At 43.1% G+C, this 24,914-nt stretch overlaps 2 protein-coding genes across 2 annotated transcripts; both read right to left on the reverse strand.

Moving 5' to 3' along the window:
- Positions 1-748: 748 nt before the first annotated feature.
- On the reverse strand, positions 749-16,284 carry LOC143283435 (apolipoprotein D-like). Its single transcript, XM_076589672.1, has 6 exons — positions 16,151-16,284; positions 10,163-10,312; positions 8,997-9,133; positions 6,125-6,243; positions 4,155-4,244; positions 749-2,130 (listed from the first exon to the last, which is right to left on the reverse strand). Exons 2-6 carry the CDS (start codon positions 10,283-10,285, stop codon positions 1,997-1,999), a joined length of 603 nt encoding a protein of 200 aa, XP_076445787.1. The 5' UTR covers positions 10,286-10,312; positions 16,151-16,284; the 3' UTR covers positions 749-1,996.
- A 3,693-nt stretch (positions 16,285-19,977) lies between these two features.
- Positions 19,978-23,707, reverse strand: LOC143283553 (apolipoprotein D-like). Its single transcript, XM_076589799.1, has 4 exons — positions 23,564-23,707; positions 21,946-22,082; positions 21,362-21,450; positions 19,978-20,105 (listed from the first exon to the last, which is right to left on the reverse strand). Exons 1-4 carry the CDS (start codon positions 23,705-23,707, stop codon positions 19,978-19,980), a joined length of 498 nt encoding a protein of 165 aa, XP_076445914.1.
- Positions 23,708-24,914: the final 1,207 nt, after the last annotated feature.

Below are 24,914 nucleotides of genomic sequence, written 5' to 3' on the forward strand. Positions count from 1 at the left end.
CAGGACAGTATCAGTAGCTCAAAGAGGCGTCACTGCGTTCGGACGAATCCATATACGTTACACCACATCTGCCAAGCAGATTCCTGACCAGCAGCTTAACCCAGCGCGCTTTGTCAGGCCTTGAGAGAAAAAAAAGAATTGAATATCTAAATATGAAAAAACAATCAAATAAAGTAAATAAATATTTCAATATGAAAAAAGGAGAAAAAGATACTACTGCTACTGCTACTACGAATAATAATAAATAAGAATAAAACAAAAAGACATTAATGATAATAAATAAATAAGCAAATAATTGTAAAACATAGACACACACACATACACACACACACACATGCATAACAGATGTGCAACAAACATGCAGTATCACGGATATGAAAGCACAAACAAATACACATAAACGTACACGAGCCCCCTCCCACCCCCCTCCCCCAAAACACACACGACAGGACAACAAACAAAAACACAAAGAAAGAAAATGAAGGGATTGAGAGCGAGAAAGAAGGGTGGTGGACGTGGTGTGGGAGCAAGAAGAAAACTGCACATCCACACACACACACACACACACACACACAACTTCTGTCTTGGGCATCAAATAAAATTGTAAAGTTATTAATTTCTTCAAGACGTGTTAAGGGCTACCGCATGCATATATGTGTGTTAAGTCTGTGTGACAGACTGAAGATTTTATAATAAATGTATTGATGGACAAAAGGCACTTTCAAATACAATATCCAACAAGTCACAATTATTCTGCTGCTGGTTTCCTTTATTGCAACTGAAGAACAAAGCAAAAGCAGTCTTGAGAGATTGCATGCACATGCGCACACAGTAACTCACACAAGTTACACACACACACGACACATATGCACATGTGCATACACACATGAGAGATAAACAGAAGAAAATCAATGCCCTTTTTCTAACATCGCATCTAAAGAACAATTGTACATCTATCTGCATCTGACAAATAGTGAAATACGAAGCAAATTGAGTCTTTCCTTTGTGCTTTTACCAAGAAACAAGGAACAGACAGAGAGAACAAAAATGAACAACAGAAAAAAAATGCAACAAAAAAAAGAAAGAAATTAAAGGATGAAAAAAAGAACTCAACAATGAGTGAAAGAAATTTGATCAAGTGAAAATGACAAAAAATATCACAACTTTGAGAAATATAGGACACATCTTTTTGTGATACAATATATATGTGGAAATGTGTGCAATCCTTGGTTGCCAAAAAATGTCTATATAGCTCTTTGTACTGAATGAATCTAGCTCAGTGATTTGTCAGTACCATAAGGAACCGTTGGCCACTCTAACGTGATCCCCTTCGTTCGACCTGTTGGGCAGTAATAACTGTTGTCGATGAATAACATTAGATCACATCTAAATATTTACAGAAGCAGTTAGCAAAAAAAACAACAAAAGTTTAACGTCTAAGCAAGCAACGAACAATAAAATTTTATGGAGTGAAAGTGGAATTCTGATGATTTGCATAAATTTGAAGCAAAAGAGGGAAAAGATACTAATAACTTCCCAAATGGGAAAAGGATAGGGGAGTCTTGTCGCTGTGTGTGTCCACGCGTGCACGCACAGACTTTTGTGAGTGTGTGTGCGCGTTTATGAGTGTGTGAGTGTAAGGGGAGGTGAGTGAGGGGAACTACCTGTGTATGTATTTGCATCGGTGCTTGCACGTCCATACGTGCGTGTGTAGGCGGATGTGTGTGAGTGAGTGCGAGCGCCCGCGTTTCTGTGTGCGTGTACGTGTCTGTCTGCCTGCCTGTCCGGTTACATTGACACAGCAACAGACGTCCCACTATCAGCATGCCCATCGTCATTGGTTCCGAAAATCAAAATCCGTACACGAACTGTTCTCACGAAAAATGCAGACGACGTTGGGGGGGTGGGGGGGGACACTGCTCGACACCATTCATGACGTCAAACAAGCTATGACGTCACATGGGAAACGGTTGGTGTCAGCCACACTGACGTCACATCAGAGACGACAGTCGGTGTGCCGGACGGTGATGAAGTTCTTGGTGTTGATCCCGGCCTCTCGCAGGGTCTTGTAGATGGATTCCAAGTTGGCAGGCCTCACGCCTTGACCTCTGGTCAGGATCCAGGCAAACTCTGCACGACACACAAACACACAGTAAATATCTGGATGGGGTAACGATCACTGGGCTTGAAGAGGCCTTTCAGTGAGCTCCTCAAGCCTGCTACCGGTCGGCTCTACCCAAATGATGATGATGACATGGATACTTGTATAGCGCCTATCCTCGGTCGGAGACCAAGCTCTAAGCGCTTTAAATTTCGGGGTCATTTGCACAACAGGCTGCGTGCCTGGGTTGAGCCGACTGACGGCTGCCATCGGGGATACATCATTCGTTTCCTGTGTCATTCAATTATTTTTCAGGCAGGCACACATATACAACCAGACAGACATGTAACATTTTACGTGTATGACCGTTTTGTTTATTTACCCCGCTAAAAAGGCAGCCATACTTCGTTCCGGGGGCGGGGGGGTGGGGGGTGGGGGCTGCATGCTGTTTATGTTCTTGTTCCATAAACCACCGAACGCTGACGTGGATTACAGGATCCTTAACGTGTGAATATGATCTGCGTGTGTGTACACACGAAGGGGGTTCAGGCACTAGCAAGTCTGCACGTATGTTGACCTGGGAGATGGGGGAAAATCTCCACCCTTTACACACCAGGCGCCGTTACCGAGATTCGAACCCGGGGCATTCAGATTTTAAGTTCAATGCTGTAACCATTCGGCTATTGTTGCCGTCTCTGTGTTAGGTATGTATAGCGCTTATACCTTGGTCTCTAACCGAAGGTAGGTGCTAATTAAGTACTACTGCTACTAGGTAAATACTACAACGAGCTCTACCACACAACACACGAGGACTCAGAAGAGAGGAAACAAAATCTAGATGCACCAAGACAATACTACATTGCAGGTAGAAGTGACCTCTAATTTGACATACTTCCAACACAAGTCACAAACTTTGACATACTTTCAACACATTAACAAAACTTCAAATTCGATGTACTTCCAACATAATCTAGCACATTTAATTCCACATACCTCCATCGCAGCTGCAAACCGATATGCTTACAGCACAGCATTCCAAATTCGATTCACGTCCAGCACTAAACATGTTCTACTTCGATGAAATTCCAGCACACCTAACAGTTGTAATTCGACATACTCCTAACACAAATCTCCTGCCTTTATCTGACATGGCTCACCACAAGTTAACGTTCCAATCCGACAATCCTGTTCTGATTCCACCCATCCCACCCCACCCCCCCTGCCTCCATTTCAGTGTACTCCACTGGCTGCCCCGAGTGCTCATTTACCTGTGACACACGGTTGCTTCCCTTGAACCTAGAACGGACAGTTTCGAGCTGCAGTGGAGACGTCCAGTTTCTCTTCCTCAGTCAGTTGTATTTTCACTTGGTGCTTTTAGCTTTTAGCCACAACTTTGCTCACTGTGGGAATTGAGCGTGTTTTACACGACGCTGTTTGTGTTTTGTGTGTGAAGTATGGCATGGCTTCAACGGTGCACTCCGCTGTTGTAGGAATGACTGGTCCAGAGAAACTGCTGCAGTGCAGCTGCACTGATGGGGTACAAAGTGTAGAACCTGTTCTGGTATACACCCATGTTTACATTTTGTGTGCGTGCTCCACTGACTTTTCACGGTTCTGCATGAGTGGATTTGTGTGCTTCTTGAAAGAGAACTCTTCATAATGCCTTTTTATTTCTATTATTTTCCTTTTTGGGGGTAGGGGGTGGGGGGTCGCTGTTAAATCAAGGGTTGAGGCATGTACAATGTGCATGGCACCCGTTGTTTATGGTCGTTCACACACAAGCGCACTTGTAGCTTATTAAGTGTAAGCGCCATCACTTCAGACATAAACATACAACAGAATTGCTGGACTACACTACATACACACGTTCAATAAAAAGAGAGACATAGACAGACAGACAGGGTGGCCAAGTAACTCAGTTAATATACATCACATCAGGATAGGATTTAATAAACTAGCAAATAAATAAACTACTAAACAAATCAAACAGACGGTTTAGATGGCAAAGGAGACGATTACTTGAGATCATCGACGATAAGTTCGGTTTACTTACGAAAATTTCCAATGAAGAAATCGGTGCAAGAGAAAACCACTGCGAAGTTTTCATAATCCGTGTCCACCACGAAATAGTTGGGACTGTCATCTGCAAAACAGTAACAATCATCATCATCATCATCAATCTTCTGCTTCTTAGTAGTAGTAGTAGTGGTAATAGTATCACTGCTACTACTACAACTACTTCTACTAATATTTGATCTGCACACCCATCACAAGATATGGCCGGTTCACTAGATTTGTTATTCGTGTCACTCTGACATAAATGGTCTACGTCTTTTGCAATTAAGTAATAGTAATCCGACGTACTTCCACCACTACTCCTTTGCAATTTAATAATTATAATCCGATGTACTTCCACCACTACTTGGCAATTAAACAATTGTAATCCGACATATTTCCACCGCAACTTTACAATTACACAAATGTAATCCGACGTACTTCCACCACTACTCTGCAATTAAACAATTGTAATCCGACGTACTTCCACCACTACTTGGCAATTAAACAATTGTAATCCGACATATTTCCACCGCAAATTTACAATTACACAAATGTAATCCGACGTACTTCCACCACTACTCTGCAATTAAACAATTGTAATCCTACGTATTTCCATCGCTACTTTACAGTTACACAACTGTAATCCGACATACTTCCACCACTTCTTTACAATTACACAAGTGTAATCCGACATATTTCCACCACTACTTTGCAATTACACAACTGTAATCTGACATACTTCCACCACTACTTTACAATTACACAAGTGTAATCCGGTGTACTTCCACCACTACTGTACAATTACACAATTGTAATCCGACGTACTTCCACCACTACTGTTTAGTTCGACATCCTTCCAGCATAAATAAATGGATATAGTCCCAGCGCGATTTACAGTTCAGATCTGACACGCTTCCAGCACATCTGACAGAACTCATTCGACGTCACATTTTCGTCACAACAAGAGTTCTCTGTTCTTGATGGAGGAAAGCACGTCGTCAGGCCAGTAGTCACCCATCTGTCATCTCATCTACGTGTACATTTGCAGCATTATGTGAATGGATTTCCGTGCAAAAGGCTCCCTAAGGGGCAAGTCTTGTTGCTATAGGTCATTTTACGTGCGCAAATAAGGCGGCAAATCACGACTCTCAAGAGCAGGGAACACGTGTCGGGCCTCTATCGGCATGAAAGGTGGAAAGTCTCCTTCTATCCCCACCCCCTATAGTGCCCAGCCCAGATGGTTTATCATAGCTTGGTAAAGAAACAAAGATACTGTCGACTGGTGTAATTCCTCCAATATAAAAAAGATTGTTTAAGTTGTGCTTCAAAACTTGTCCAGATCACAAAATGGTTAACATGTCAAATTTCAACTCCACCTGTTTAACAAATCAATGTGGCGATGCAGAATTGTCCATTGCAGATAAATAAGACGATACTTAACATGTCTTTGTGTATAGTAAGTCTAGCGAAGTAGCAATAGACAAAAGCACAGACGTATTTCGTTTCATTCTGGCTAGCGTTTAAAGAGTGTTGACTGGAAGTTCAACAGTCCTGGATGATTTGTCACGAATATCTTACCGTTTTCCATAACGTTTTTTTTTTTTTGTTTTTTTTGTTTTTTTTTTGTTTGTTTGTTTGTTTTGTTTGTTGTTGTTTTTTTGTTTTATTTTGTTTGGGTTTTTTTTATTTGGGGGGGGGGGGGGGGGTACCTTAAAAAATCACCGCTTACCGCGTGCTGCTCGAGTCTTGTGTCGTTTCGTTTTCGTTTGTGCAAATGGTAAATTAAACCACACTTACCATCCAACACTGCGGTCGACTGGGGAAAAGACATTTGTGCAAATGGTAAATGCCGTACTTACCTTTCAGTATTGCGGTTGACTGGGGGTGTGCAACTGGTAAATACCATACTTACCATTAGGAAAAGCGGGTGACTGGGGATGTACCAATGGTAAATACCGTACTTACCATTCAGAGAAGCCGGTGACTGGGGAAAAGTCACTTTGAGTTCACCAGGCCTCTTCGGGTCCAGCACAACAGCCTCGCCGATGGCTAATATCGGTTTGCGCCTCAACACAATGCCAAAACTGAAAACGTTCATCGACTGTTGTTATAATCACCATCACTGTCTCTCTGTATCTGGCCCTGTCTGTCTCTTCGTCTGTGTCTCTTTTTCCCTCTGTCTATCTGTCTCTGTCTGTTTGTTTTTTCAAAATTGTCATCGTAGCCTGCTTGTCACTGTCTCTCTGTCTGTCCGTCCGTCTCTCTCTCTCTCTATCTGTGTGTGTGTGTGTGTGTGTGTGTGTGTGTGTGTGTGTGTGTATTTTCTATCTGTCTGTTTGTCTGTCTCTAAAAATTTTGAATCGAACAGCTTGTTATTTTGGCAGCTTACTAGGAAATACTGGAGACATGGTTTAACCGCCCGATCATAATGATGACGACGACAACGATGGTGATGGTAGTTACGGTAAAGACGATGATGATGATGATGCTGAGGGAGGCGGGGGTGGGGGGTTGGGGGTGGAGGAGGAATTCAAACAAATGCCAGAAGAGAAGAATGACTAGCACAATAGTAAAGCTGGCGTTCAGGTGGACACAGCCTTGAAAATGACAGCACTTTGTGACCAGCCTATGTTCATTCTTCTTCGCTCGCGGAAGAAGAAGTGGGGTGCAATTCCCACGTTTACTCGTGTGTATACAAGTGGGCTTTTACGTTTATGACCGTTTTTACCCTGCCGTTTTCGGGTGTGTGCATGCTGGGTATGTTCTTGTTTCCATAACCCACCGAACGCCGACATGGATTTCAGGATCTTTAACGTGCGTATTTGATCTTATGCCTGCGTATACACGCGATAGGGGTTCAGGCACAAGCAGATTTGCACATAATTATGTTGACGTAGGAGATAAGAAAATCCTCCACCCTTTACCCATCAGGCGCCGTTACCGAGATTCGAACCGGGACCCTCAGATTTAAAAGTCCAGTGCTTTGACCACTCGGCTATTGCTCCAGTCACTGTTCGTTCACTCATTCTGTCAAACGAAAATTCAAAAACACATTCCAGCAACAACATAGCCATCCACCTGATGACCAGATGCCTCACCTGCAGCGATTCCAGCAGACAATCATATTCCGACTACGCACAGGGCACTGCCGCCTGCGAGACCACATGCACTGAATGAAGATGTCACACACTCCTGACTGCCCGTGTAAGACTGGCCCACAAACCCCGGAGCACATCCTGCAGTCCTGCCCCCTGTATCAAGATGCACGGACGCAGCAGTGGCCCTATGGAGCCACACTGGCAGAAAAGCTCTGGGGCACCAAAGAAGACCTCATCAAGACCACCACCTTCATTTCCAGCATAGGACTGCAAGTCTGAGACCATGATCACGGGGAACGCGGAAGAAGAAGAAGTTGACTCATTCTTGCTCACAGCCTCACCTAACCACAGAAGCCATTCATGGGCTGACCAGGCAAAATCCTCCAATTAAAAAAAAAACAAAAAACCATGATCAATCGATGTAGACGTCTTGAACGTCTACACAGGAAAGAAATAGAGACTTCAATCAAGCACACCACTGAACCCTGTGAAGCTAGAGAAATCGTGCAGTGCTAAAGGGACCAGAGCTTGTTCTCTTCGTCACCTCCAGATAAAGATCTCTTTAACTGAATAATCTGAAGATCTGTTAAGCAGGAAGTATATTTTTTAAACGACCATAGTGGCAAATCAGACCACAGGGTGGGTAGATGACATCCGTTCCCCACCATTCACCACCGGGTACACAGCATGCTCATCAGGGTACGGAAACCTTACATGAATATCATAACTGTTAGAGAAAAAAAAAGAAAAAACAAAAACAATAAATATGAATGATCCATAAAGGCAGGATGGAGATGAGACACTTCCACACCCCCCCCTACCCCCCCGGCCCCACTCACCTCCCCTCACCTCCCCAAAAAGGGGGGATTATTAGAAAAACCAAAATGAGAAGAGTGATGGAACAGACGACATTCCCATTTCAAGTTTCCAGAAAACAGTAACAGGGTACTGTTCATAACTAAAAGGTGACATTCCCATTTCAAGTTTCCAGAAAACAGTAACAGGGTACTGTTCATAACTAAAAGGTGACATTCCCATTTCAAGTTTCCAGAAAACAGTAACAGGGTACTGTTCATAACTAAAAGGTGACATTCCCGTTTCAAGTTTCCAGAAAACAGTAACAGGGTACTGTTCATAACTAAAAGGTGACATTCCCGTTTCAAGTTTCCAGAAAACAGTAACAGGGTACTGTTCATAACTAAAAGGTGACATTCCCATTTCAAGTTTCCAGAAAACAGTAACAGGGTACTGTTCATAACTAAAAGGTGACATTCCCGTTTCAAGTTTCCAGAAAACAGTAACAGGGTACTGTTCATAACTAAAAGGTGACATTCCCGTTTCAAGTTTCCAGAAAACAGTAACAGGGTACTGTTCATAACTAAAAGGTGACATTCCCATTTCAAGTTTCCAGAAAACAGTAACAGGGTACTGTTCATAACTAAAAGACGTCCCGACCATCCCAACAGACAGAGAAGACTGAGCTCAAAAGGCGGCGGATGCGGTGGAGGGGGAGTGGGAGGGGGTGGGGGTTTGGATGTGAGAACTGTTATTTGCGGAGCGTAGAGTACAATGTTATTGTTGAGCTCTAATTTGGTGTCAAGTCTAACACATTCTCAATCTTATCGGCTAACTGACTAAATTTTAGGCTCTTACTAGTCATAGAACACTCTTGTCACACACACACACACACACACACACACACACACACACACACTGCAGTGGCCGCTTGACCAACTCACATCTCGATCTTCTGGATGCCAGCGTTGACGACCTTGACCCTGGTGTCGGACAGGAGGGTGTAGTTGGCGGAGCCGCATGTGCTTGCGAACTCAAATGGCGCCGGGAAGCGTTGGTACTCCCACCACTTGCCCATGTACTGTCAACACATAACACACAGACCTAACGTCAACTTGCCCATGTACTGTCAACACATAACACACAGACCTAACGTCAACTTGCCCATGTACTGTCAACACATAACACACAGACCTAACGTCAACTTGCCCATGTAATGTCAACACGTAACACAGACCCAACGTCAACTTGCCCATGTACTGTCAACACGTAACACACAGACCTAACGTCAACTTGCCCATGTACTGTCAACACATAACACACAGACCTAACGTCAACTTGCCCATGTACTGTCAACACATAACACACAGACCTAACGTCAACTTGCCCATGTACTGTCAACACATAACACACAGACCTAACGTCAACTTGCCCACGTACTGTCAACACATAACACACAGACCTAACGTCAACTTGCCCACGTACTGTCAACACGTAACACACAGACCTAACGTCAACTTGCCCATGTAATGTCAACACGTAACACACAGACCTAACGTCAACTTGCCCACGTACTGTCAACACATAACACACAGACAAAACGTCAACTTGCCCATGTACTGTCAACACATAACACACAGACAAAACGTCAACTTGCCCATGTACTGTCAACACATAACACACAGACAAAACGTCAACTTGCCCACGTACTGTCAACACATAACACACAGACCTAACGTCAACTTGCCCACGTACTGTCAACATATAACACACAGACCTAACGTCAACTTGCCCATGTAATGTCAACACATAACACACAGACCTAACGTCAACTTGCCCACGTACTGTCAACACGTAACACACAGACCTAACGTCAACTTGCCCACGTACTGTCAACACATAACACACAGACAAAACGTCAACTTGCCCATGTACTGTCAACACAGGAGGGAGAAGGCAAACGGGAATAACAAGAACAAAGAGAAGACGGATAGGGGGTGCGGGGGAGGGGGGGGAGAGAAGGAGGAGGAGGCGGAGTAGAAATAGGAGAAGAAGAATTGGAAGACGACGAAAGAGAAGAGAAGAAGGGTGGAAGAAGTACAGCGGTCACCTGAGTCACATCGAAGTCGTTTTTGACGGGCGGTTTGGGACACTTCTTGCCCAGCTCGATGACCAGAAAACCCATGGCCGGAGCCAGCGACAGCACCACCACGGACAGCCACAACCACTTCATCCTTCCCTCTCAAACACTTCGCTACGCCTGCACACATGGTGATGGGGAACAGCCAAAATAAATGATAAGAAAAGTGATGGAGAGTCACAGCACACGCGCGAACACAGGAAAGGGCACGCACGCATGAACACACATACACACATACAAGCGCGCGCTCGCGCGCGCACACATAATCTCTACAATGCAGCAGCCAGATATTATTGCTAAAAGTGTGAACATTTGGTCAATAGTAGAATAGACTTTTCTTAACCCAGCCTGATGTTCCAAGGAATGTTGTTTTGCTGAACCAACTCTTGAAGTCGACAATTAATAATTGAACTGTACAGTTTGCTACTAACACACAAAGATATTCTCCTGTAATTACCTAGGTAATAAACATCTCCCTTTTTAAACAATGGAATAATAATTGTTTCTGTCCAGCTTTCTGGAAATATTCCTTTGAAAAGAAAAAAAAGCACATTAAAGAACTTAAGAAAGTAACTACAATATCATCATCATATTTCGGTAAATCTCCAATGATTCCATCAAATCAAAAGACTTTCTGTTTTTGACTCACTTGTGTAAACAAAGTGAGTCTATGTTTTAACTCGGTGTTCGGTTGTGTGTGTGTGTGTGTGTGTGTGTGTGTGTGTGTGTGTCCGTGGTAAACTTTAACATTGACATTTTCTCTGCAAATACTTTGTCACTTGACACCAAATTAGGCATAAAAATAGGAAAAAATTCAGTTCTTTCAGTCATCTTGTTTAAAACAATATTGCACCTCTGGGATGGGCACAAAAAAATAAACAAGAGAGGCAAGGCCTTCAAGACTCACTTGTGTTACACTTTTAAAAAAAAAACCTATCGTTAAAATGTGTTCTGTATTTGTTATTATAAAGCTTCGGGTTAAAAAAAAACAAAAAAAAAAAAACAACAAAAGTCCTAACCAGATTCGAACCCCGCGTGTTCGGGTGAGAAGAAACTATCTTACCCATTACACTATCATGGCGCCTTAACTGACGTTCTAAAATTTAATATTTGAACATACTTTTTTATAGGGCGATAAATCAATTGCGATATTCGCAGTGAGAACGCTGTTTAAATCATATTATTCTGGTGTATCTTGGGCATTCACAAAATCTTTAAGGGCAATTAAAAAAAAAAAGAAATTCTTTTTAAGTCCGCGGTAAAGGAGACGTGGCTACCGCCGCAATCACACTGCAACATTTAGCCGTTTTCTCTAGATCTAGATAGATGTACAAGTTTAGTTACACCCGCCGGGAATGTAGTACGACACCGTCGATTCGATTTCTCTTTTATGTTCATTCTAGTTTTATAGTTTTAAAGTTGATATGAAAATTTAGTATTTTGTTAAACTATTAACATGTACAGCCAAGTACAAGTACTTCTAAACGTCGGAAGTGAAAACGACTTCATTTTGAGAAAAGTCAAGACTGGAAATTTTTTCGTTTCATCGTGATCAATTCAAGGGTATAACTCGCATGGTTTACAATTTTCAACTGTGAATTCCGACTGATTCTGTGGATATTTTTATGGCAGTTTGGGGCATAATCCAATAAGTGATGAGGTGCTCACAAATCTTTCTCTGGATAAATATTTAACAGTCTCCTTCTCCAACTTTCCATCACATGTTAACGTGTATTGTCCATTGAATTTTGGACTGAACGGACAGGTCAACAACTTGAAACAAAATGGCGTCGTTCGCGTTCGCGAAGAATATGGGCACGCGCTATGAATGTGTATAAATATGTGTAGCCGGGTTGGCTACAATCTTCGTTGGGCCAGCTTAGCAGACAACGTTTGTGACTCGCCGAAGGTTACGAAGGAAGTTGTAAATCGGTCACAAGTTATCTCCCTTTACAGGGAACCGTATGATGATTTTCATCAATTTGTTAAATTATAAACACTTCCTTATAGATGAGATTATAGTTTTATGTTATGGGACCTCAGAACGATCATACTTCTCAAATGTAATGATATCATTTGGCCAGAAAGCCTATAACTTTTTTAAACTAATATTTATGTGAATGAGTTTTGGCGCTATCTTCGAAATCCACTCAGTTGTAACATACAAAATACCTCCGTTTTCTATAAATCGATATAGCTGCCGTGGAATTTAGAATGTGCATTAAAATGTAAATGATTAAGCTTTCTTCTCGTGTACTGCTTTCCGTGTACACCTAAGTTATAGGCATGCGATGGTACGAAATGTCTGACAGCATTTCGGCCCCACAAAACTATCTCTTCTTCAAGCCATTGGAATTCGTCAGTGCCGATTTGAGCAAAATGTTTTTACAATACCTAGACATTTTTATAGCGTGTCTTGCAGATGTTTGCATTTCTGTTATCAATCTGATTAGTATCGTGCATGTATGATTGTGTTGTAGTTGGTTTAAACGAAGTATTTCATTGTCGATCACAAGTGCCAAAAGCACATACATAAAAAATCTTTACTCTAGAAGCAGATTCTATAGATGATTTTTATATAGTTGGAAATTCAGGATGTTCAGTTATTTAATTGTTGCAGTTATATTACATATCGCGACGTATTAATTGTTGTAATGTACAAAAATGATAAATGAACTCGTTAAAAGCTCGTTCATTCAGTGACTCTTTTTGTTTACAGTTTTTAACTACATTATTTTTGTAGAAAATGGTTTAGCTTAAGAAAATGCTCGTCTCTTGCAGTTTTGTGTGATATATAATATGTCTATGTTAGTTTCCCGAGCCGAAAGTCAGAAGCCGCTAAATTTGGTCAAACAAACACAAGCTTGGCCCCTCAAGACTCGCGGAGGGCCGGTTTCGTGAGTCGCTTCGCGGCGCTGGCTTTGCGGTTCGGCGGAACAGAATATAAGGAGTGAGCGAGTGCCAGACAAACAGAGAACTCTCCTGGCCTGGAAGAATGAGAGAATAAAAGAAGAAAACCAGCGCACTGCCTTCCCGAGTCTACTTTGCCTGGCTGCAGCTCTCTTCTGCAAACACCTTATACCTGTCTTCACCTTCTCTAACACCACCTTACCACCCCATCACATATGTGTACACAATTGATTTTTGCCCATGACTTTCAGGGCTCAGCCAATAGATCTGTCAAGTCCACTCGTTGTATTGATTTTAGTATTTTCCGAAAAAGACTACTTGGGCGAATGAACATAGTGAAAGCCCTGTACACTGAGAGTAAAACACACAAGCTTTTTATGTATTGAGTATAATTTCAAAATGTAATGTTTAAGATGAGAAAGATCAGTTTAAAGCAAATTAAGTCCCCTAGCATTAATTACAGATTAATTTAACTTCTTTACTATCTGTACCAAAACGTTTGCAAAATAAATAAAACTTCCATGCTCAGCAAAAGAAGTTCCTGTTTGAACAAAAAATGATAATAATGACTGCTCTTGTTGTTGTGTCAGAATATCAGATCAAAGTGCCAAGTTTAGAGAATACAAAAAATATAAATATAACAGCCAAATTATAAATATAACAGCCAAATTATATGCAAACTGTATTTACTGTTATATTTATATTTTTTGTATTCTCTAAACTTGATCATACCATTCATTAACAGTGAAATCATTGGTTGTTTGGCATTTTTTCGTTGACATTTCAAGAAGATGCTTCCAAATTCTTACTGGTTGCTAACTGAATTTATCAGATTAGGTAGTAATGTACTGTCGTTTTCTTTTTCTGAAGTGTGAGAGAGAGAGAGAGACAGAGAGAGAGAAAGAGTGTGTGTCTGTGTGTGAGAGAAAGAGAGGGAAAGCAAACGGTGAGAGAGGGGGAAGAGAGAGGGGATGGGGGAGAGAGAGGGAGGAAAAGTGTGTGTGTGTGAGAGAGAGAGAGGTGAGTGGAGGGCTTAGGGGGAGAAATGTGGATCTGGCCAGAAGCGTTGTATGAAAGGCGAAAATGCTTGTTATGATGTTGCTTTTTAAATGCCCTTTGCAAGTCTCTATTTTCGTGTTACGAAAATTTCGACCTAATTTCTTTCTTTCTTTCTTTTCCTTTTCTTTCGAAGATAAACACATAGGGTAAGGTAAATTCCATCTTCCTGTCGTTCGGTTTTCCATTGGAGGTTCATGTTTGCTATGTGCTGAGTACAGAAGCACTTACTCCAGCGACCTACTTTTAAACTTCCAATGAACATTGCGACACCCACCAATTTCAACATTTTCACATCAACCACCCTTCAGCACCTCTCCCTCCTCCCCTACTCTTCAACCCGTTTCTCACCCTCCCCCCCCCCCTACCTCCCGCTCCCCCCCCTCCTCCCCCACACTTCATCCTCCTTTTCCAGCTTCTCCCAACCCCAATACCCCCCACACCCCACCCCTCCACATATGTATATATATATATATATATATATATATATATATATGAGTGTGTGTGTGTGTGTGTGTGTGTGTGTGTGCAAGACAAAAATATAGACAGAGAGGGGGTTGGGGGAACGGGGGGGAGAGACTGGACATCTAAAAAAAAAAAACTGGTTCATTGCAGGCAAGCGCATTGTGGGTATATATGCATATACATGCATCTATCTGTCTATCTATGTATCTGTCTGTATACTGTCATATCACAGAGAACCAAAGCAATTCATCACAAATGTTCTGCAGAGCTTTCCGTGAAAGCTGATAACTAGCGAGGACTTGGAAACAAGATCAGTGAACTTTCATATTTTCACTCCAGTTCGTCCGTGAGACTGTGCAACAAATGAACTACATTCTGAACGGTGTGCCGAAAACTTGATGGAAGTGTTGTCTGGAGACCAGGAACCAATGGATTCAGATTTGAGTGGTGTAACAATCCAGATCTGTGGCAGTGGCCTGGCGGTAGCGTGGCCGACTAGGAAGCCAGTGTACATAGTTCCAGTCCCATGTCCGACCCACAAGTTGTACTCCACTCCTCTCTCCACAAGACCATGACTGCTGGCCTGACCGCAATAGTCATTCGGATCAGACGATAAAGCGAGGTCCATGTGCAACATGCGCATGGCGCTCTGAAAAAGAACCCACAGCACCAAAAGAGTTGTCCCTGGCCACGGAAAAAAACAACCAAACTCTTTGATCGTAAACACGCCTGCAGACAGAGAAACGGAAAAGAAAGCAGGGTGGCGCTGCACTGTGGCGAAGCGCTGTCCCCGAGGAAAGCAGCCGACATTTCACACACAAGAGCTATCTATTGTGACACCAAAAAAATATTACAATACAATACAGAATATGGATCTAGAAGAAAAACAAATCTTAACTAAAGGATCTTCACCACTGGAAGATAAGGGAGGCAAATAAAGGCTCCATCAACAGTGAGAGGACCCAGTGTAAATTCCTACTTTGTTTACCATTCCCGTTCATGAAAGTAGTCCTTGTTTGCTGAGGCACTTAAAGCAGACGACCGACTTTTTAATTTCCAGTGAACATTGCGACATCCGCCGGGGCAGTAGGCTGAAGAATATTTGCACACTTAACTCACCTCCAGTACACCCCCCCTCTCCTCCCTCTTCCCACACGCACATTCTCCATCTCTGGCTCTCCCGAAATCTGTTTCGAAAAGGATTCTTTAGCAGGGGGTTGCTGTTTTGCTGTTGTTTTGTTGATGTTGTTCAGGAGGCAAAGACAGTCCAACTCTTGCTCCCTTCCTCCTGTTACAATCCCTACCTAACATGCTATGTGCACGTGAGGCTGGTCAATGTTCAAAGTAGAAGACGACAATTATGACTGACGATCATGTTCTCAAAAGTGCACACTCAGTGGGAGGTGGATTTGAGTGGTGCAGAGGAAAAAATACCCAACACTATCAACAACAACAACAAAACTACTCCTTTCACATTTTCTAAACGACTCCTTATTAACCCGGCCAATAAACAGAAGCACATGTTACCTTAACAAGGTGAACGAAGAAAAATGGCAGCCCAGGAAGACAACGGAAACCACGGACCAACACACTTGTTGCGCACTGTATGTGTTGTGTGTGTGTGCGTGTGTGTGAGTGTGGATGTACTCTGGTCGCTCAACTTCTTTTCATTATATTTTTTTCCTTTTTTTTTCACTTTACGTAAACGCCAAGCTAGTCGTATATGCCGTTCGTTCAGTATTTTTTGTTTTTTAAGGGAGTGAGGACCGATGTTTTTGTTGGCTGATCGGTTTGTTATTAATGTGAAGACCAGAAAACATACAATTGCTCTTAATCAAAAACTGTGAAAGTGTGTGTGTGTGTGTGTGTGTGTGTGTGTGACGCGAATGCAGCTACAATGGCACTCGCTGATGGTTACAAGTATAGATCAATCAAAAGTAGTTGGCTTGATAATTATATGATGTAGTTGCATCATAATCTTTTCAGAAGGTAGTACGCAGCATATAAGACTGGCCGAGGCCTAATGTGAATCTCCCAGGCGGTATATCTAGGTCTGCAGACAAGAAGTAAGCCTGCCAAATCTCACAGATGATGCCTCATATTACTATTTTTATGGCTGATTATTCATTTTGTGTCATAACTCGACTGTTGGCCGCCGTTCTTTCTATGTCTCTGGACCTTGCAATTGGAATGAACTTTCTCTTTCGCTTCGTCAAGTCTCCACACTCAGCCCTTTCAAGTCTGGCCTTAAAACCCACCTCTTCCCAAAATAGCCTCCCTTCCCTGCCTCTTCCTTGTTTTTAGTTTCTCCAATTTTTGAGTTATGCATGCGTGTGAATGACTGGTGCGAAAGCGCTTTGATTTGTCTCTGCAGAAGATTCAGTGCTATATAAATACCATTATTATTGATATCATTGCTATTATAATGTCTACATGATGAAAATGAAAATCTCTTCCAGAGTAGAGTATACCTTTTATGAAATGATACATAAGTCAATACTTTAATCAAACTGTCAGTCAAAATAATTAGTGTTGCTTTTTTTCCCCCTCGATTGATATAATTTATTCGATAATGTCAAAGAAATTAACAATGATGCGCGTTTTGCTACCAGTATTACCCCCGCATTTGTGCTGCTAATTATAACATTTTGTGTCTTTGTGTAGTGTGAATGTGCACAAGTCTCAAACATTATTTTTGACAGTGAATCTTCGCATGGTCGCACAAGTATATAAGTCAGTTATTCTTGTGTAACTGTGCGGCTATTTTAGCGTTACGATGTCAAGGATGTCAATAAACTTGAAACAAAGAAATGCTCATTTTACAACACAGTCATTTAGTGGTGCTTTTTCATTTTTGTCATGAATAAATATAGTTTTGTTTTCATAGTGAAAATCATCATGCAGATCTTTTGCAACTTTTGATACTAGCGATTTCCCATACACGGTCATGTCCTGGGGTGACACTCAGGTCTGTCACAGGATGATGGATGTCACTGTACAATGAAACTTCACACATACATGCACAGACACACAGACACACACACAGACACAGACATAGACACACACACACACACACACACACACACACACACACACACACACGCACCTCCGTCAGAATTTTAAGCCAAAACTTAATACAAACGGAATATACCTGACTGTGAATAACTGCACTGGCCTTGCGAACCGTGCAACACGTGAACTGAACACGGGACTGACATTGGGAACACCCCCACCTCCACTCCTACTTTTTCACCTCTCTTCACCCCGCCCCCACCTCTCACCCCCTCCTTCCTCTGCGTGTTTGCTCAGTCACCCGTGCCAGGCCCGACGCCAGAGAGAAGAGAGGTCAGGTGACTGCCTTGGCTGTTGACGGTGGGAGAACCGCTTGAGTGTGATGGTCAAGTGGACAGCTGAAGTATGTGTGAGGTGGAGGTCGTGTGGGGGAAGAGGTATAGGGGGCGATCACGTGTGTGTGTGTGTGTGTGTGTGTGTGTGTGTGTGTGTGTGTTCGCGCGCACGCGCGCGCGCTTGTGTGTGTATGGGTGCACGTTCAACGCCAGCCAACATTCCCACTGAGAAAGAGAGAGAGAGAGAGAGAGAGAGAGAGAGAGAGAGAGAGAAAGGTAGACGAAAAGAAGAATGTTCAGTGTGGGCTTGACCATTTAACCTCAATACCTCACCTTCAACCCGAGTCTCTCACGGCCGTTCCCCTTCTTCCACCCACTCTCCTCCGACCCACCCACATTCCCCACCCGTACCCACCCTTTCTGTCGATCTTACTTCTCACTTCTCTTTATTTCCTTTCTATTTCTGTACCCGTCCCCACCCCTCCACAGGTTTGTGACCTGGCCGTGTACCCTTTATCCACCCCGTACGTACCCTCAATACGGGTACAATACCTAAACCTTGTGAACATTCTTCACCTATTGTATACTTGTGGGGATGCAACTACATACAGGCCGCATGGCGTGCTTGCGTGCGCGTGATACTCACACACACAGGCGCACACACGTACACACACACGAGAGACAGACAGACAGACAGACAGACAGACAGGGAGAACATTTTCTCTCGTCAGATTTTTCAAAAGTTTATTTTAATGTGTCATGGACGTTTATACATATACGTAAGTAAGTGCGTCTCAAAATGTACGAATAAATGTCACACATTCCACACTGTAAAACTCTTACACTGTATATACAGAGACACACAGAGAGAGAGAGAGAGAGAGAGAGAGAGAGAGATGTTGGGATCGAGATCGACACAGAGACTTTTCTCTCATATTCCAAAGTTCAAATAAGATTCACGGACATTTACAGTCACACACAAAACCCTTCTTATAAGACACACACATATGTAATATATCAATATTATGATCACATGGCTATTTACGCAAAGATACACCTCAAACTGTACCAGTATGCGCCACACTGTGAAAAATGACGAAATTCGAGACAACTGGTGTCATTGCTGCATGACTGCGACCTGCCTATGTCATACGATTAATTGGGTGACGCTGTTCGTGCATTCTCCCAGCAGAATGGAGTTTGACATTGCTCAGGGCTAGGTCTGTGTGCGGTGCAAGTTGCGTTGTTCAAGGGGGGGGGGGGGTGGGGGTTAATACCTGGGAGTGTGTCCGGGTGGGAGGTCTGTGGGCCTTCAGAGGGGCTCAGGGGGTGGGGGTGGGGGGTGGGAGGGGGGCGCAGGGGGGGGGGGGGGGGGGCAGTGGTTCTCAGAGTGTGACAGGGCAGTGAAGCTCCAAGGGGTGAAGTCCTGGCTGGACCTCTTGGGAGGGGGAGGGGGGATGGTCCTGGCTGTTCTCCTGACGTTCTGAGGAGGAGAGGGTGTGTGTGTGTGTGTGTGGGGGGGGGGGGGGGGGGGGCTCTGCTGTTTGTAGAAGGTTCAAGTCTTTGCTGTTCTTCTGGCGTTCCGAGGGTGAAGTCCTGACTGTCTGCAGAGGGATGACGTCATGGTTGCCTGTAGAGGAGTGAAGTCCTGGCTGTCTGAATAGGGGTGACGTCCTGGCTGTCTGAATAGGGGTGACGTCCTGACTGTCTGAATAGGGGTGAAGTCCTGACTGTCTGAATAGGGATGAAGTCCTGGCTGTCTGAGTAGGGGTGACGTCCTGACTGTCTGAATAGGGGTGACGTCCTGACTGTCTGAATAGGGGTGACGTCCTGGCTGTCTGAATAAGGGTGAAGTCCTGACTGTCTGAAGGGGGATGACGTCCTGACTGTTCTTGCGTTCCGAGGGGGGGTGGGGGTGGGGGTGAGTCATCGTTGTCTGCTGAGGGCGGGAGGTCCGTTCTGGTGTGAGGTTCATTCCAGTTGGGCCCTGGTCGTCTGCCTGTGATTTCAGCAGTCTGTGTGATCGACGGTGATGAAGTGTGACAGGTCCACGCCAGAGTCTTGCAGGGTCCTGTTGATGTCCGCCAGCCTGGTGGGCGCCACACCCTGAGCTCTGGTCAGGATCCAGGCAAACTCTGCGGGACAGATACATCATCATCATCGTCTTCACCGCCATCGTCATTATCATCACCATCATCTTTATTAATATTATCATCGTCGTCGTCGTCGTTGTACTCGTCGTCGTCACCATTCTCATCATCTCATCATTGTCATCATCATCATCATCATCATGGTTGTTATCATCATCGTCGTCGTTGTCGTTGCCATCGTCGTTATCGGCTCAAGTGTGTCTCTGCAATGACTCTGTGTTTCGGTTATATGCATGTTTCTGTATGCATGTGTGTGTGTGTGTGTGTGTGTGTGTGTGTGTGTGTGTGTGTGTGTGTGTGACCCTGGTAAAATTTAACAAATTAATTTTCTCTGGAAATACTTTCTGTCAACACCAAATTTCGGTTGAAATTAGGAAAATCTCTCTTCCTCTCTCTCTCTCTCTCTCTCTCTCTCTCTCTCTCTCTCTCTCTGTGAGGCACACACTTACCCATACACATACACACACGCGCACATACACGCACGCGCGCACGCGTACGCGCTTGCGCTCATGCTCATAAATACATTCACAAGTGCGTGCACACAGACAGACGCATGTACATGAGTTCACTAATACTCACGAATGTTTCCAATGCCCAAGTCAGTACAAGAGAAGACAACTGCATAGTTGTCATAGTCCGTATCCACCACGAGATAATTGGCTTTTCCATCTGTAATACAATGTTATCATACGATTATTTATCTAACGTAATATGTGATTTATATTTTTCAACACCCCTCTCTCTCTTCCTTTCTCTCTCTTTTGCTCGCTCGCTTGCTCTCAAAGTGGACAAAGGAAAAGAATATATCCTTTCGTTGAACCTTTTCTTTTTTTTTATCTTCAGGATTTTTGTTTTTATTTTTTTATCATTTATGACGGAGAGCAAAACTCAAAGATAAGGACACAAGTCTTTCAGATTCCAAGAATTTGCTTCAAGGGTAGACATGCGAAGGACATTCCAAAGATATACAATGCCATGCACAGCCAAACCCGTGTCGATTCACAATCATGTATCAATCAAAAGTTGGTGTTACCAGTCTAATGTTGTTTTTCCTCAATTGAATACCAGTTCCTTTATCAATGTATGTCTCTCTTTTTTGTTTTGTTTTGTTTCGTTTTTGTTTTTTTGCTTGTTTCTTTGTTTGTTTGTTTGTAGTAAAGTAGACATATAGGGTCATATAAAGGCTGAACAACTGTAAATATCGATCCCCGTATGACATGAGAAAGAAAGCTGGTACGCACCGGTGTCTGGCATATTCCCAAAAGACACCTTCAGAGCTCCGGGATTTGCAGGGTCCACAATGACCGCTTCTCCCGTAGCCACCACAGGTCTGCGGTATGTGTAGAACAGGCTGGGGGGGGCGGGGGGGGGGGGGAGAAAGGGAGGGGGAAGAAAGGAAATTCACAAACCAACAATACAATGGGCAGCAGACAGAAATATTGTGTGTCTGTTGTCACGGTCAAATAAAACGTCTTTAATTAAACAGCAAAACAATGGGCGACCAACAAATATAATTTTATTACTGTGTCTGTTGTCAGGATAAAAAATACAGCGTCTTTAAACAGCAACCAACAAAATAAATTGTGTTTGTGGTCACGGTCAAATAAAACGTATCTAAACAGAAGTAGAAAAGAGAGCAAAATCATCGCTTGTACTCTTTTTTAATCAGGGTTCAAATATGCCTTATCACAAAGAGACAGAGACAGAGAGAGACACAGAGAGAGAGAGAACACACACACACACACACACACACACACACACACACACACACACACACACACACACACACAAACCATGCCTCAAGGGCAACCACTGCAGTACTCACAGGTTGATCTTTTGTATGCCGGAGTTAACGACCTTGATCTTACTGCTATCAATCAGGGTGTAGTTGGCGAAACCACACGTGTTGGCGAATTCGAACGGAGCTGGAAAACGTTTGAACTCCCACCATTTACCTGTGTACTGGAAACACAGAGAGAACAGATAATTATGAGAGCAGTGATTCTCTCTCTCTCTCTCTCTCTCTCTCTCTCTCTCTCTCTCTCTCTCTCTCTCTCTCTCTCAGACCTTTTTTAGTCATGACAATAGTAAATTCAAGTGTCATCTCTCTGTCTCTTGTCTCCGTCTCTTTCTGTCTCTGCCTGCCTGTCGGTCGGTCTGTCTGTCTGTCTGTCTCTGTCTCTGTCCCTCGCTCACTCGCTCGCCCATCTTCCCTCTCTCAATGTCAATCGATCAAAACTAGAACTACCTTATATATATATATATATATATATATATATATATATATATATATATATATATATATATCATTACACATAGGTTAATCATGTTTTCTTCCGTGTCGCGATTCCAATGATGTCAAACCAAACAGAGAACATAACACTAATAATAATGAAGGGTTTATGTCTCTATTTGTGTTGAGTGTTTCATTCATAAGAGATTGCGCGGAATCAGTACTGTAAGTGGGATAATTATTGAAAGTAAACTCATTGTTTCGGACGATTATGAAGAAATGCTACTGATTGTAATTATATTTGTCACTTGCTGGGTCGCTATCAAGTTTTTTGTGCATGAAATAATTATGATAAATGTATTGGACTTATTCTAAATACACACACACACACACACACACACACACACACACACACACACACACAGATGCATTATATGTACACATACATATATACATACATAAAATATATATATGATATATATATATATATATATATATATATATATATATATATATCCGGTTATTATAATTCTGTGTGTGTGTGTGTGTGTGTGTGTGTGTGTGTTGCAGGAGGCAGAAAAGACCTATGTATTTCGACAATGTATTTTTGTGATGTGTTCATATTGATATGATGTCTTTCAATGTTACAGGCTTAAATAATCATTATATGTTTTATATGTACTTTGTTACGTGTTCGTATTGATATGTGTGTCGATGACACATGCTCAGATAACTGTTATATGGATTATATGAACTTTGTTCCTGTGTACTGTCCAAACTTTGGAGACGAACTATTGGGAGTGGGGCGGGGGGGTGGAAGACACAATACCCCCCTTCTACATGGACTTTTTAAAGCTTACGACGAAGTACCAATGCACAGCTTATCCCTTAGTAGATTTTTTTTTTGTTTTTTGTTTTTTGTTTTTTGCTTCAATTATGTTTTTTCCTTTCTATTCCATTTTATCTGTTTTGGCACCATTTTTGTTCTGATTTGTACCTACTATGTCACTAGAGCTTTACAAGTAATGACATGAATACATTTTCAGTGTTTTCTCTCTCTGTCTATCAGTCAGTCAGTCAGTCTGTCTGTCTGTCACACACACAGACACACACACACACACACACAAACACACAGACACACACACACACACACACACACACACACACACACACACACACACACAGAGTCACAAGTATCATATATACGTACCCTTGTGACGTCGAAATCTGTTTTGACAGGGGGTGTAGGACACTGGCCCAACTTGAAGACCAGGAAGGCCGACGATACGCTCAACAATGACAAGAGCACCATCAGTGACTGCCACAGCTTCTTCATCGTCATCGTCATCGTCATCGTCATCAGCGAGGTTCCGAGGCTGGTATAATCGTCAATTGACAGCACGCCTAGCTTTCTGCATCAGTACATCACAGCGGGGTGATTACCCAAGGATGGTAAGCCCTGTTTGTATTTCTCTCTCTCTCTCTCTCTCTGGTTCAGTTTCATCATAGTTGTTATCATCATCATCATCGACGGGCGCAATAGCCGAGTGGTTAAAGCGTTGGACTGTCAATCTGAGGGTCCCGGGTTCGAATCACGGTGACGGCGCCTGGTGGGTGAAGGGTGGAGATTTTTACGATCTCCCAGGTCAACATATGTGCAGACCTGCTAGTGCCTGAACCCCCTTCGTGTGTATATGCAAGCAGAAGATCAAATACGCACGTTAAAGATCCTGTAATCCATCTCGGCGTTCGGTCGGTTATAGAAACAAGGACATACCCAGCATGCACACCCCTGAAAACGGAGTATGGCTGCCTACATGGCGGGGTAAAAACGGTCATATACGTAAAAGCCCACTCGTGTGCATACGAGTGAACGCAGAAGAAAAAAAATCATCATCATCATCATCATCAGTTATGGAGGAAGGTGGCAGAATGGTTAAGACGCTCATCTGCCAGTACAGACAGTCCATGACTGAGGGTGTGGGTTCGAATCCCGCTCTTCGTCCCCATTTCTCTCACGTTTGACTGGAAAGTGGAACTGAGCATCTTGGATGAGACGATAACCCGAGGTCCCGTGTGCAGCACGCACTTGGCTTGGCACTGAAAAAGAACCCATGGCAACGAGAGTGTTGTCCTCTGGGGGAAAAAATCCACTCTGACGGGTGCATAAATATATATATGCATGCACTCAACTGAGGCCTGACTAAGCGCGTTGGGTTATGCTGTTGGTTAGGCTTCTGCCTAGCAGATGCGGTGTAGCGTATATGGATTTGTCCGAACGCAATGAGAAACTGAAACTGTTTTGTTTGTTGCATCTATTTATCTATTTATCTATGTAACACGGCTGTGGGCATTTTTTCGAGTTTACTTTTTTATCTTTTTTTATTTTATTTACTGATATATTAACTCACTCAGTACGGCCAGTCCTCTCTTCTCCTCTACACAGACCCCTCGGATGTCCAGTGGGTGTCTGAATGACCCAACCTTTAGCTTCCGTCGTCAGAACTGTGGTATTCTTTGTCAACATTCACCTCTTTAGTATAAGAGCCTTCCGCTTGCAA

Source organism: Babylonia areolata, chromosome 6, assembly GCF_041734735.1.
Source record: "Babylonia areolata isolate BAREFJ2019XMU chromosome 6, ASM4173473v1, whole genome shotgun sequence".
NCBI classification, from domain to species: Eukaryota; Metazoa; Mollusca; class Gastropoda; order Neogastropoda; family Buccinidae; genus Babylonia; species Babylonia areolata.

Excerpts from the sequence above, each read along its gene's own strand:
- LOC143283435 (XM_076589672.1), bottom strand. The coding sequence starts at position 10,285 with ATGAAGTGGTTGTGGCTGTCCGTGGTGGTGCTGTCGCTGGCTCCGGCC. Across the intron at positions 6,244-8,996 it reads GGCATCCAGAAGATCGAGAT|TTTTGGCATTGTGTTGAGGC; the intron begins GTGAGTTGGTCA and ends GAACGTTTTCAG. Across the intron at positions 2,131-4,154 it reads TTTCTTCATTGGAAATTTTC|AGTTTGCCTGGATCCTGACC; the intron begins GTAAGTAAACCG and ends TGTGTCGTGCAG.
- LOC143283553 (XM_076589799.1), bottom strand. The coding sequence starts at position 23,707 with ATGACGATGACGATGACGATGAAGAAGCTGTGGCAGTCACTGATGGTG. Across the intron at positions 21,451-21,945 it reads GGCATACAAAAGATCAACCT|ACCTGTGGTGGCTACGGGAG; the intron begins GTGAGTACTGCA and ends CACATACCGCAG. Across the intron at positions 20,106-21,361 it reads TGGGAATATGCCAGACACCG|AGTTTGCCTGGATCCTGACC; the intron begins GTGCGTACCAGC and ends TCTGTCCCGCAG.